The 14,411-nt window shown below is 36.6% G+C and overlaps 2 protein-coding genes across 2 annotated transcripts; both read left to right on the top strand.

Moving 5' to 3' along the window:
- The first annotated feature begins 3,328 nt into the window (after nt 1–3,328).
- LOC138342252 (secreted RxLR effector protein 161-like) lies at nt 3,329–3,797 on the top strand. The gene is made up of 2 exons (XM_069294571.1): nt 3,329–3,417; nt 3,512–3,797. Exons 1-2 carry the CDS (start codon nt 3,329–3,331, stop codon nt 3,795–3,797), a joined length of 375 nt encoding a protein of 124 aa, XP_069150672.1.
- Nucleotides 3,798–4,245: 448 nt separating this feature from the next.
- Nucleotides 4,246–14,276, top strand: LOC101261550 (uncharacterized). Its single transcript, XM_004229011.5, has 10 exons — nt 4,246–4,561; nt 5,420–5,981; nt 6,787–6,961; nt 7,063–7,291; nt 7,875–8,014; nt 8,246–8,748; nt 8,827–9,318; nt 10,313–10,978; nt 12,738–13,256; nt 13,723–14,276. The coding sequence occupies exons 2-10, from the start codon at nt 5,712–5,714 to the stop codon at nt 13,945–13,947; spliced, it is 3,219 nt and encodes a 1,072-aa protein (XP_004229059.1). The 5' UTR covers nt 4,246–4,561; nt 5,420–5,711; the 3' UTR covers nt 13,948–14,276.
- Nucleotides 14,277–14,411: the final 135 nt, after the last annotated feature.

Here is a 14,411-nt window from a genome sequence, read left to right as displayed (position 1 = left end):
CTTGATTCTTCTTCCTATTATTTTTTAAAAAATCATTAGATTTAAGGTTTTGTTTAATTGATTTTGAAAATTATATATGACATTTCTAACTCTTATGAAAAAAAATGTGTGTCTTATTCTAAAAAATCTTTTTAAAAATTAGTGTGATGATTTTTTTAAAAAAATTGTTCTTATAAACGTTTTTAAAATTAGTGATAATTTTTTTATTTTATTTTTTCATATTGTGTAAGGTATTTTTATCATGAATTTTCATGGGGTAAGGTGGAATAAGTAGTAAGTCTAAAAAGTGAAGAAGAAGAAGGAAAAAAATCCAAAAAAAATCCCTCACGCGCTCAAAATGGGTTGACACACACAATATGTCAAGTCAACAAAAAGTAACAAAATGACACAGCGGGACTCAACATGAGATATCTAAAATGAACATAGTCTAATTGAGGTGTCTAAAATGAAGAAAGTCTAATTGAGGTGTCTATGTGAAAATTGATGTCAACTTTAGGGGAGTACCGATGGGTTCAACCAATGAAGTATAATGTGAATGTGAAGCATGATAGTGTGTGAAGTATGATGAATTTAGTATGATCATGTTTAGAAGTCAATGTTGTGAATATGATTGTTATGTGAAGAGTGTTTTTACATATACTCACACAAACACACAATAAATGAATGAATGAATGAAGTTAATGAATAAAAAGGGGGATTTGGGGATGGACACTCTTTGTGAGTTGAGATGAAGTGTTTGGTAGCAACCTCACTATTCCCAAGATCTTTCCAAAGCATGGTTGAGGTTGGATACTCTTCGTAAATTGAGATGTGGTATTCAAAAGTAACCTCTAGAGATGAGTACTCTTCGTGAGTTGAGATGTATTACTTAGTAGCAATCTCTTAACCTATAGATAATGAATGTAAAGAATGTTTAATACTCCGTGGAGGAGTAATTCTTAGCAGCGAGAGGATTTGAAGAAGGGGGAATACTCTTCAAGAGTAAAGATGTTGTATCTAATGTACCTGTTAAGATAAGTGCACTTTGTTAGTTGAGATGAGTTACTTAGAAGCAATCTCATTATACCTTAAGTATGCGCCCTCATGGGTAAAGCTATTGCACATCCATGTAAAGGCTAAAAGAGAATGACCCTACCTTAGGCAAGTATGGACCCCTCTTCCGGTAGGGGTTAATACTGGAATTCCATGTCTAGCTCTCATGGTGTATGCCGGTTAAAGCTAGCCCCCACAAACGAATGTAATGAACTAAGTCTTCTAAAAAGAGTACTATTTAGGGTAGGTGATGGAATAAGACGCCATTTATGCATTGCACAAATAGACATTTAGAGGGAGTCTTGGTGTGTCCTTGTATGAAAATGTATGAATGAGTTACTATATGATGTTAAAAAAGTAAGTTGACTTTATGTATAATGTAAATGAAGCATGTTGATCTTATGTCTAATATGATGAAAGTAATGTAAATTATGAATGTGATGTGCCTAGTCTAGGGCGATTCCTAAGGAGCACTAAGGTGGGAGTAGTAGTATGGGATGCTACTTTCACATTACACTAGTGTAATTTGGGGTTGTCTTGGAGGATGGTCTTTATGTGGAGTTCTTTAACGGCATGTATGTCTCCTCTAGTATCTTTAGTAATGGATGTTGACTTGTTAAATTGAAATGAAGCATGTTTATCCTTCGGTAGTGTTAAGGATCACTTAGGCGTGTATTGAAAAGGTTGTATGGGCAGTTTCTTCATGTCTTACCTAGGTAAGTCTTATGATAACTTTGGATAGAGAAGGTATAATTGATAAATGGATTACTTGATAAATGTGTCTAAATGTCGAGAATTATGGAAGTATTACATTGTATGCTAAACGATGACTTGTATGATGCTTTGTAAACTTGATTCATGGAGGTTTTACTAGAATAACATCAAAAGTATGTTTTACTAAAATGTCCTCTTTATCATTTTTTGCATATTTCCATACTTGGTATAGTGTTTTTACTAACTCCATACTCTTCTATATTTCTAAAAGTATAGGTGGAAGACAAGTGAAGGCTCTTGGAAAGTGAATCTTGGGAAGTCATTTTTCTCTCAAGATTGGTATGTCCTCATATGTTCGAGAACATGAACTATGTTTCTTTTAGTTTCTTTCTTTTAAAGACTTTTATAAGACTTTGTATGTTTCTTCTATGTAAACGAATGTGACCCTATGGTGTTAGGACATGTCTTAGTTGGCTTGTGATGATAACACTTGTTCCTTAGATTTTTATAAAATCGTTTCTTATTAGTTATGTTGTGAAAAGTTTTAATCCCGCACTATATTTCATACCTATGAAATGAATGAAAGCTAAAAGGCTTGTACAAAAAATCTGAGAGGTCGAGTAGACTGTGTGACTAATAGCGAATCTAGTGGTTGACTTGGAAGAATCTAGCCCTTTAAGTGACGTGCATCGTCCTAACAAACTGTCATGCTCTTCATGTAAGTCTCATTTGATGACTACTCGATCACAAACAGGTTCATTAGAACCGAAGTGTCCCACCTCTTACTTAGCTATGTCAAATGATGTTATGGAGCCCTCTTGTTACTCTCAAGCTACAAGGTACGCACATTGGCGTAGGGCGATGCAAGAGGAACACAATGCTCTCTTAGAAAATGGAACTTGGCAGTTAGTACCACCGTCTTCGTCTCAAAATATTATTAGGAGTAAATGGGTTTTAAAACAAAGTTTAAGCCTGATGGACCCATTGATCGTTACAAGGCTCGACTTGTTGTTAAAGGGTATCATCAAAGACTGGTTGTGGACTATGTTGATACTTTTAGTTCAGTCGTGAAACCTGCCACCATTCACCTTCTTCTTTCCTCAGCAGTCCCAAATAGCTGGCATATTACGTTGGATATTTCTAATGCTTTTCTCCACAACACCCTTGATGAAGTGGTCTACATGTTATAACCTTTTGGATTTGTTGATCTAAATCGTCCAGAGCATGTTTGCTTGCTCAAGCATTCTCTTTATGGGCTCAAACAATCTCTGCGAATGTGGAATAAATGTTTAACAGACGCCTTCTCTCTTATGGCTTTACGCGCTCAAAAACAGATTGTTCATCATTTTATTTCTCCTCCAATGGTGATAAAATATTTTGTTTGGTGTATGTTGATGACCTTCTTGTTTTAGGCTCTAGTTCGTCTCTTATTGGATATGTTATTACTCGCCTAAAGTTACAGTTTGTTGTGTGAGACCTTGGTCGCCTCTCTTATTTTTTGGGGATTGAAGCATCATGGACACCTATTGGTTTGCATCTTTCTCAACATCGTTATGCTACTGATTTTTGATGGAAATCACAAATGGATGGCTGTAACCATATTTTAACAGCTGCTGCATCTTCCTCTAAACTCTCAAGTTCTGATGGAACTCTTTTTCATGATGAAACCTTGTATAGCAGCACTGTAGGAGCCCTACAATATTTAACATTCACTCGTCCTGATATTAGCATTTGCGGTGAATAAGGTTTCACAATTGATGCATAGTCCGAGAGAGTTCCACTGGGCTGCTGTAAAACGCATTTTGCGATATATCCAGTCCATATCCTCCCATGGTTTATTCTTTGCTCGCCAAAATACCAAACTTCTACATAGTTACAGTGATGTAAATTGGGGTGGTTCGCTAGATTATCGTAAATCCACTACTGATTTCGCTATCTTCCTTGGTTCTCATTTAATATCTTCGGCTTCCAAAAAGCAACGAGCTGTTGCACGTTCTAGTACAGAGGCAGAGTATCGTGCACTGGCTAATACTGCGTCTGAGCTAACTTAGCTGGAGTTCTTACTTCATCAGATTAGGTGCTTTGACACTACATCACCTATACTTTGGTGTGACAACCTAAGTGCAACCTATTTGACATCTAATCCTATTTTGCATTCTCGCACCAAACATATGGAGACAGACTTTCATTTTGTCCCTGAGAAGGTGAAGGATAAATTTTTGGTTGTTTGTTATCTTGGCTCTCATGACCAGGTTGCAGATGTTCTTACCAAAATTCTTCCAAAAATACGATTTCAGCATTTTCGGGATAAGTTGACAGTGTATGCTTCCCCGTTCAACTTTAAAGGGAGTGTAAAGGATTGACTTCTTCGATATAGATTTCTAGTATATCTAAACTAGGTAAACGGTTAAGTTGAGATGTCTAAGGACACTACTTCTCCTTGTAAATTTCACGCATAGTTCCGTAAATATAACTGTTGTACGAATTTTACATATGAATAAAGAACTTTTTCAGCACTATTGTGTGCGTTTACAATCCCATTTACCATATCACCCTCCAATGCATCAGATTTCTCTTCAAAAGAAATCTTCCTTTTGTCTTTTTTTTCTCTTCATTTATTTGGGTTCTATTAGGGTATATTCTCCGCTTCTTCTTCCTCTATCTTCTTTCTAAAACATAAAAAGAAAATGTAAAATCTTTCACACTGTTGATCACCTCCACAACTTTAATATAGTTATCCATATTTGAAGTGAGAAGAGAGAGGAGAGTTTTTGCTAATTCGGAACCTTTCTTCTTTTCATCCAACCAGTCAAAGGTGACACTTTTATTGCACATCATCATTAATTTTGATCTGGGTTTTCTTTTTCCACCAATCTTTGTTATTCTTGGACTGTCCAGTTGGTGAATTTGAGAAAGATTTGATTTTGGCATAGTGGGCAGTGACATTTTGAATGTTTAGTCTATCCCTTGCTTTACTGGTCATGTTTTTTTTTTTTGGGTTTGGAGGATGATGATGGGTTCTGATCCAAATTCTTGTATGTAGCAATTTGTATGTTCTGATTTGCTGCTTAGAGATTGACTTTTTGTTTGTATTGCAAAAGTGAGACATTCTGAAATGGCGGAGAATTCCTCAGGCTGGGTTAATTTTACCCTACAGTTACTGTGGGTTCGACTCGGCACTTTGGGGATTGGGGGTTGGCGGAAGTATCTTCTCAAAGTATATTTATCTAATGTTCAAATGTCTGTTTTGTCTAATTGTATTACATTTTTGTACACGTTTAAACGCTCATGTCTCCTACCTGACCATCAATCAGAACATTATAGAGTTGTATTTTATTATAAAGAAGTATTATTTTATTTACAATGTAGATTTGATTATTTGGACTAACGAGATAGACCTTAAGAATAAGCATGTATGCTATCTTGAGGGAATACCTTATTCAGATTAGGACTATTTAGTTTGAATCTAATGAGTTCTCTTTGTCGTCTGGTTTTGCCGGCTGATGCAAAACTATTACTTGTGTTGCTGATTGCTCTCTTTTTCTCTATCTCATATACACTCTCACACACATGTTCATTGTAAATATTATTTGTTGGCTAATGGTCAATCTATGTGCCTTGTATTCTCTGTCAATGAGTATGGCAATTCTTATTTCAGTATTTTCTTTGACAGGCTATACCAAGGACTATTTTATGGTGTATATTGATTCATGTGGGAGGCGTGGATGGAGATATCTTTCTAATGACTACATTGATTTAGCGTGTTGTACGACAAGTTCAAGATGTCTTGATTTCATTTTCTGAAGACTCTGAAATACTAACTAGGAAGAACTTTGAACGTTATATTCACTAGCCTATTATTTTGGCAAAAACTTTTTTTTTTTGCTGTCGTGAGTGGTAGCGACAGCTGCTAACTTTATAAGAGATCCAAAAGATAGAGACCAACTTATATCAATCATTACCTAATGGAGGAAGTAGCTCCTTTGTCATGCCAGAATCAACACATTCCTGCTAGGAAAGTTTCATTCAGTGGCTTCTCCAAAGATCTGTGTGCTGCAGTACAAGACGGGTCTGTAGCTGATGTTGATTCTTCTTTGGCAATCCTCAAGAAGAGTGGAGGAAATATCAATTATAGGAATGACTTTGGCCTTACACCTCTTCATATTGCAACCTGGAGAAATCATATCCCAATTGTTAAGAGGCTCCTTGCTGCTGGTGCAGATCCTAATGCTAGGGTGTGTTAGTCTTCTGATCCTTCTGTCATCTCAATTTTATGATGTCATTTGTACTTGCATGCTGACTTGTTGCTCTATTAGTTATAGCCGTCACGTTAATAGGATGAGTAATAACTTACATTTTTTCCCCTTTGTTTCTCACTTTTTGGTTAACATTGGTCTGTTTCTTAGATGTAGTGGACAACACTCTAAAACATCAATATATTCAAGGCTTAGTTATTTGATTATTTTTTTTAGTGCGCTTATTCTCATATTACTAATTTGTCAACTCTGTTTTACCTTTGATGGTTCTTTCATAAATACACTGGCTGTGGTGTTTTTGTCTTTTGTAAGTGTTCGCTAGAACGCCAATGTAATTGAGTTGCTAACTGTGGAGTGCTATTTGGTGTATCCTACCAACCATGTGTTTTGTCTTGATGTCCGTCATGGGGATTTGTTCAGATAAGCTACTAGTAGGGGTGAAAAATGAAAAAAATAAACTGTATTTTCTATGGCATGTGTGAAAATCAATGTAACTTGAAAGATTGTAGGGAATTATTGAGCACACAACCAAATGGCATGGTCCTCAATGTTGTATCAAGTTTTTATCCTGACAAGTTAGAAGAGAAAAATATGTCACAATCTAGATAAGGTTTGATGGGTTCCAGTCGTGCTGTAATTTTAACGGTATACTACAAGTGTTATGGACCTCTGACCTTGAAAGTAATGATTATTTATTGCTGAAGATGTCAGTTTTCAATTTAATCTCGTCGATTTAGAAAGCTTGATATACATTTGTCTTATAAGCCTATGTTTAGCTTATCAGGATGGGGAATCAGGATGGAGTAGCCTTCATCGCGCCCTGCATTTTGGTCATCTTGCTGTTGCTAGCATCCTTCTCCAGTCTGGTGTTTCTAGCACTCTGGAAGATACGAAATCTAGGACTCCCATTGATTTGTTATCAGGACCTGATTTACAGGGCATTGAAAAGAATAATTCAGGTGGATGTGAAGACTCTTCAATTTCTGTAACTCTTGATGGTTCTTTTAGGAGTGGATAAGTTGACTTTCTTTGTCTTTTGCATGTTTTTTTTTCCTTTTAGCTGCTACAGAGGTTTTCAGTTGGGGCAGTGGTGTAAATTATCAACTAGGGACTGGAAACGCACATATTCAAAAGTTACCCTGCAAAGTTGATTCTCTCCATGGATCAGTCATCAAGTTGGTTTCTGCAGCAAAATTTCATAGTGCCGCCGTTACTGCCCGTGGAGAACTCTATACTTGGGGTTTTGGAAGAGGAGGCCGTCTTGGGCACCCTGACTTTGATATACATAGGTAACCTGAATAAGAGGAATGTTTTTGATTGTCCAGAACAATCCAGCAATATATTTTTTCTGTTTTTATAGAGGGATGTAGTGTACATCTGTATTTTGCAAGACATTTGGCAGATTAGTACTGCCTCTGTTTCAATGTAAGTATCTTACTTTCCTTTTTCGTCAGTTCAGAAAAATAATGTCTCCTTTTAATTTTTATATCTAGTAACTCATTAAATCTAATATCTACATTCATATTTTGTACCACGAGATTCAATTGGCCTTTTGGTACATTACACACATCTTTAGTTTTAGTTAAAGACCACAAGATTCTCAAGTTTCCTTCATTTTCTTGAACTCCATTCTTCGGTAAACTAAGACACTTGAATGAAATGGAGTGACTCCTGATTAAAAAAAAATTGAGATGGAGTAAGTATTTTTTTTTAAAATCCTAAATGTTTTAATGTGATTATTTTGTGTTCTATTGTTTTCTGTTCTTCAACTCTGCTACTTAGACTTTTCATGAAAGCAGTATAGGTTCATTGTTTGTTTCCTTGATAGTTTCAAGCTTCAAGTGTTTGTTAATGTATTATTTCCTTTTCCAGCGGCCAAGCTGCTGTAATAACTCCACGGAGGGTGATCTGCGGTTTAGGGGCACGTCGAGTGAAAGCTGTTGTTGCAGCTAAACATCACACTGTTATTGCAACAGAGGCTGGAGAAGTTTTCACTTGGGGTTCCAACAGAGGTAAATGCTTTCCTGATATTCACATTGCCATATTTACCAACACTTTCAGTTATCTCAAGCAGCTAATATTGTTTCAAATGCTTATTTCCTTGATATTATTAGGTGTATTAAAATTGTCATGCTTCCTTGTTTGTTGTAATTTAGTGCATATGAACTGGTCAAGTGTCCTTGCAGTTAATGTGTTTTTGGCTTTATGCCTACTGCATATTGATTCATTTATATGATACACAGAGGGTCAACTTGGTTATACTTCTGTAGACTCTCAACCTACACCTCGTAGAGTGAGTTCACTGAGGTCAAAAGTAGTTGCTCTTGCTGCAGCAAACAAGCACACTGTTGTAGTTTCTGACTTGGGTGAGGTTTTCACTTGGGGATGCAATAAGGAGGGTCAGCTAGGCTATGGAACATCTAACTCTGCCTCTAACTATGCTCCAAGGGTAGTTGAGTATCTGAAGGGAAAGGCCTTTGTTGGAGTTGCTGCAGCTAAGTATCATACAATTGTTCTTGGATCTGATGGAGAGGTTTTAACTTGGGGTCATCGGCTTGTTACTCCAAAAAGAGTTGTGACTGGGCGGTTCCTAAAAAAGATGGGCAACATCCCAATGAAGTTTCATCGTAAGGAACGTCTTCATGTGGTTGCAATAGCTGCCGGGAATACACATAGTGTGGCTCTTACAGAGGACGGCACATTATTTTACTGGGTGTCATCTGATCCTGATCTGCGTTGTCAACAGGTTTAGCTGCTGTCTATGTTGTGTATACTTTTTATATCACTGCATTAATAATGTCTAACATGTCTTAATTATTTGTAGTTATATTCACTATGTGGTACAAATGTAGCATGCATCTCTGCTGGGAAATATTGGATAGCTGCGGTTACTGTGACAGGTGATGTGTACATGTGGGATGGGAGGAAAAGAAAGGAGAAACCTCCTACTTTAACTCGGTTACATGGGGTTAAAAAGGCAACTTCAATTTCCGTTGGGGAGACCCATTTGTTGATTATCACTTCTCTATATCATCCTGGTTATCCACCTAATATGTCCAATAATCCTTCTATACTCAAGCAGAAGATGAAAAGTGATACAGATGAACTCAATGAGGGATTTATGTTTGATGAGGTTGAGTCAGAGGAAGTTTCTTATATCTCAGAAAAAGACACTGCCAAAAACAAGACTGCACCAACCTTAAAGAGCCTTTGTGAGAAGGTGGCTGCCGAGCATTTGTTGGAGCCACGGAATTCTATTCAACTGCTAGAAATTTCCGATTCACTAGGGGCAGAAGATCTAAGGAAACACTGTGAGGTATTTTCTTGTTGACTCCCTCTGTGCGCTTTTTCTGTGATCTTTTGTAAAAGAGTGGTTATGATGTAGTAATAAGGTTCATGAATTATCAAGTTAGAATGTTAATGATAAGAGTAAATAGCAATTATAGTAGTAGCATTTTTTAAACTATCGCGAGTATTTTCTGTAGTTTTATTTGCTTAAAGATTCAGGGTTAGGTGCTTGTTCTCCAATATAATTAACCATTGTTTGTTTCTATTAAAAAACTAAACAAAATGAGACTATCAGTCTGGCTCGTACTTCTAAAAGTTCTTTTCTTGCTTCTCTTTGTCTGCTACTAAAGCCTATGTGGTAGAGTATTGGGTGTCTGTCTTTTCTGAACAAAACTGCTTGAAACTCTACATGTTTTAAGAGTCATGACCAATTCACGATTTTTCACTGGGAGACAGATTTGTCAATGTCATCCGACTCAAAAAAGAGTTTGTGGGTAGGGAACTGGAGGGGGAGCCCCCAAAAAAGGTTATAGTAGATCTGCTTATTATCCTAGCTTTCTTTCAATCTTTCAGTCACTTCGTTGGAAAGGCTTATTTTGAAGTAAAATATGGACTGGCTTCAAAAACCTGTTGTCTAATCAATTCTTGTCTTTCTTACTGCATATTGTTTTTTGTTAGATGCCCAGCTCACTTTTAATTGTTATGCTTTTGACTTCAAATTTGATGGTGGATTGTACTTGGCTGTACATGATATAAATACAAATGAAGTGGTAATTGAGCCCAATTTCTGTATCAATTGTCTATTCGTGACAACTTTTTGGTCTTTAGATTCTGGACAGTCTTTCATTAACTTTTTAACCTTTTCTTCTTTTTATTGTACAATCTTACTTGCATTAGTGTGCCGAGATTTGTTATTTGCTGCCGGGCTCGTTAGTAGGTTACAGGTGCTTCCTAAATTACTTATCATTCAAGACTTTTTTTATGGGCAGCACTTACGGAAGCTATGTGGATTTTTCTTGCAGGATATTGCAATCCGCAATCTTGATTATATATTTACAGTGTCGGGGCATGCAATTGCAAATACTTCACTTGACGTATTAGTCATGCTTGAGAAAGTGTGGGATATGAAGTCATCTGAACCCTGGAGTTATCGCCGGCTTCCAACTCCTACTGCCCCCTTCCCTGCCATTATAGACAGTGAAGAAGATAATGAAAAAATTGAGGCACTTAGAACACGTGGCAACTGTACAAGCAGGCCAATTTTGAGACAAGTGAGAGACCAGAGATTAGATAACTTCCTACAGTCTGATGAAATTAAAGAAGGGGTTCTGAAACAAGTACGAGCTTTGAGGAAGAAGTTGCAGCAGATTGAGATGCTTGAAGATAAGCGATTCAAGGGGCAGACTCTTGATAACCAGCAAATTGCTAAGCTTCAGACGAAGTCAGCACTGGAGATGTCACTTGCTGAGCTTGGTGCCCCTGTAGAAAGGGTCCAATCGACAGTATCATCCTCTGTTCTTGCTGATGGAAAAGGGAGCAATAAAGTGGATGTTGTACCTAAGAAGCAAAGCAGAAAGAGCAAACAAAAGGCAGCACCAATTGAGGTAGCATCCAGTCAATGTGAAAGTGCTGAATCCAGCCCCAGAAAGGGTGCCTCGAGTGTTCAAATTCCTGAAGTCCAGTACGAGGTGAGGTTTTATCCTTTTTGTATTTGTTCAATCCCTTGGTGTGGAGGACAGTAAACTATGTTCCATGTCCAGTTGAACCAATTAAAAAGTATCATCCATGTTTTAAGGTTTTTCATTTTAATATGTGGAAGGGTAATGATGTGCTGAAGAGTGGAAAGTGTGAAATATCTTTTGATATCTTAAGATGATCAGGTTGATACTTGAAAGTGTCAGATTATTGGTTACAACACTGCCTTGTTTGCTTTGTATTTGTATATTTTATATTCGAAATAGGGTAAAAAATGCTTAAACTATGTGAAATGAATCAAAAAGGCCCTCAGTTGGTAGTTTGATCCATAAATACCTTGTCATGAATAGTTTGGTCTAATAATGCCCTTATTGTTACTTATTGGGTCAAAAATGCTCCTCCTCCAATAACTTTACTTTTTGAAACATTCTTTTCCTAATGATGATTTTTTAATTAAAAATTGCTTATCCTACTTCAATTTAGAAAAGATTTAGAAATAAAAATATTTCTATCTTATGAGAAATTTTTTATTGTTATCGAAATGAAAATTAATGACGGGGTTACTATGTGGGCATTCCAATAAAAATATTACTTTCAAAGAACATGATTCTTGTTTCTTTCCTTTTTGTATCACTTTTATCTAATAAATAAGGATGAAATAATCTTTTTTCTTAATAATATTTTAACAATTAAAATAGACCAACTCTATGTACACTTTTATATGATTATATAGATTGTATCTATAAGATCATAGTAGTCCCATCATTAATTTTCATTTAGATAACGATAAAAACTTTCTATTCCCTCTTTTTAAAAAGGAATGACCTCATTTCCTTTTTAGTCTGTTTCAAAAAGAATCTTTTTGTTTGGGTAAGACTTCAATATCAGCTTACCACGTGACATGTTTAAAGCCACAAGATTGAAGGGCAATTTAGTACAGTTGACATAGCTTTAATTTAGGATCACATGATTCAAAAGACTTCTTTATTTTCTAAAACGTCGTGTCAAGTAAAAACTCTTTTTGAAATGGAGGGAGTAAAAAAAATAGAAAATATTTTTATCTCTTAATCTTTTCCAAATTGAACTAGGATAAATATTTTTTTAATTAAAAAAATCATTGTCAGGAAAAATTATGTTTAAAAAGAAAATAAATGATATATTTATTTGGAAAAGGACATCTTTGACCCATTAAGGAACAATAGGGTATTCTTGGACCAAATTATTGACGACAAGGGCATTTTTTGTCCCGTAATATTGACAACAAGGGGCATTTTTGGACCAAACTATCAACTGAGCGCAGTTTTGTTCATTTCACATAATTTAAGGGCATTTTGTAAAAGGTAAAGGATGATTTTGCTGATGGAATGTGTATTCAGTACATTAATGTGAAGTGTGTTTAAAAGAAAAACAGTAACAAAGTGCAGTAACAAACAGCAGTCAAGACTTTCCTCTGTTATTTTGGACCCTTTTCAGTTTTATTTTTTATATTGAGGAGCTTCTATATAACTACTTTCCGAAGTCTAGTAAATTAGAAATCGGGTTATTTGACTTAAAAGTGTACGACCACTAGTTTGAGGAGGTATTCTTTTGAGTCTTTTTGTGGTCTCAAATAAGTCATTTAAGCAAAACCCCCTTGCTCTTTATGCATGGAAGCTTCTTTTATTGGGACATTGAGCTTTTGCATTCTATTTTTCTTCTTGATTTTGGCTGGGGAAACGGTTTTGCTTCTTAATAGTTCTCTTCCTATTGTAGGATGACCACAAAGGTTTGGGAGGAGCTGCTTCCAATCAAGATGCAAAAGATTCTTCCTCTGTCACGCAGAGACACCTTGGAGTTACCTGTAATAGTAACAGTTCATCAGTTGTAGCCTCAAAAAAGAAAAATAGGAAAGGTGGACTCTCCATGTTTCTAAATGGTGCTCTTGATGATGTTTCTAAAGTTGTAGTTCCGCCACCAGTTGTGCAAAAAAGTGAAGGCCCTGCTTGGGGTGGTGCTAAGGTTGCGAAAGGCTCTGCATCTCTTCGAGATATACAGGATGAGCAGAGGAAAGTAATCGATACAAAGCTGTTGAAACTCAGAGACCCAGTAGAAGATCCCTCTGGTGAAAGTAGTGGTGGTAAATTACGGTTGAGTTCTTTTATACAGTCCAACCCAATACCCATGTCACAAACAGCATTTGTCTCTGATGTGGAAAAGAACACCCCTCCTTGGGCAGCCTCCGGGACGCCTCCTCGTTTACGTCCTTCTCTCAGGGATATCCAACTGCAGCAGGTTGGTTATCCTCTAACACCCCCCCCCCCCCCCCCCAGAGGTAGAATGTGCATGCGTTTACAGAAATAAATTTTTGGACTTCTGAGCATCCATGTTTCATAGTACTATCTGTTTATTTACACTGTATTCCAGTTGTAGTTGTCTTGCATGCCTGGTCGATTCTGCTGTTTGTTTTACTGGTAAAGAAGGCCCTTTAGTCTAGAGTAACTACTTCATATGTCCTTTAGTCTAGAGTAACTACTTGATATGTGATAATAGGCAACTGGAAATTGCTTGTGTTTGAACCCAATGCTCAAGTGAACTATTTGAGGATTTCCAAGGAATATTTACTGGCAGCTGTTTTCTAGCTAATTATCTGTTTTATTGTGTTGGTCGATTTATAACTGCGCTTGAATTCAGAATCCCAAATCCATCCATGCCTTTTGTTCCTTACACAAGATAATATCTGCCTTAACTTTTTCTGTAGGGGAAGCAGCCATTGGCGCTCTCTCATAGTCCAAAGACAACAACTACTGGCTTCTCTGTGATGACTGGTCAAGGCTCACCATCAGAATCTAGTTGTCCGAGTCGCTGGTTCAGACCAGAAATTGAGACACCTTCATCTATACGTTCAATACAGATTGAGGAAAGAGCCATCAAGGACCTAAAACGGTTTTATAGCAATGTTAGAGTAGTTAAAAACCAGTCCTAAGAATTCCAATCAGCAAAGCTTATCAGGAAAAGGTTGTAAGAGTGCCAAGACTGTTAGATGTTCAATTCCTACTCTGATCCCTTCTTTCTGCTGGTTTTCTGCCCGTAAATAGGTGTACAGTTTGCCCTAATGTTTATGTTTTTGGAAGATTAGGTTTCTTATTGCGTCACTTATTTTGGGTGATCTCCCAAATAATTGGATATCTCAACGGCCGGTGTTTTTTTCACCCAATTTCAAATAAGGAGCCAATAAAGGGCAAATATATGTACTTTTGTCAATGTGTATTTCTTGGATTAGTGGAAGTCATACACGTCCATTGTTCTCCTTCATTTTCCAACTCCTGAGTGTGGGGATTAGGGGGATCAGGCTCTTGGTTGAGTTTATTTCCTTTTCTCTTATTGGTAAAAGCATGCAGCCTTCAAATATTTACTTTACTATTCATTGATTTCTTGGAGATATTGGAC

Source organism: Solanum lycopersicum, chromosome 1 (genome assembly GCF_036512215.1).
Source record: "Solanum lycopersicum chromosome 1, SLM_r2.1".
In the NCBI taxonomy this organism is placed as follows: Eukaryota; Viridiplantae; Streptophyta; class Magnoliopsida; order Solanales; family Solanaceae; genus Solanum; species Solanum lycopersicum.
Note: the sequence above shows the minus strand (reverse complement) of the source record. Positions and strands in the feature narration are given on the sequence as shown.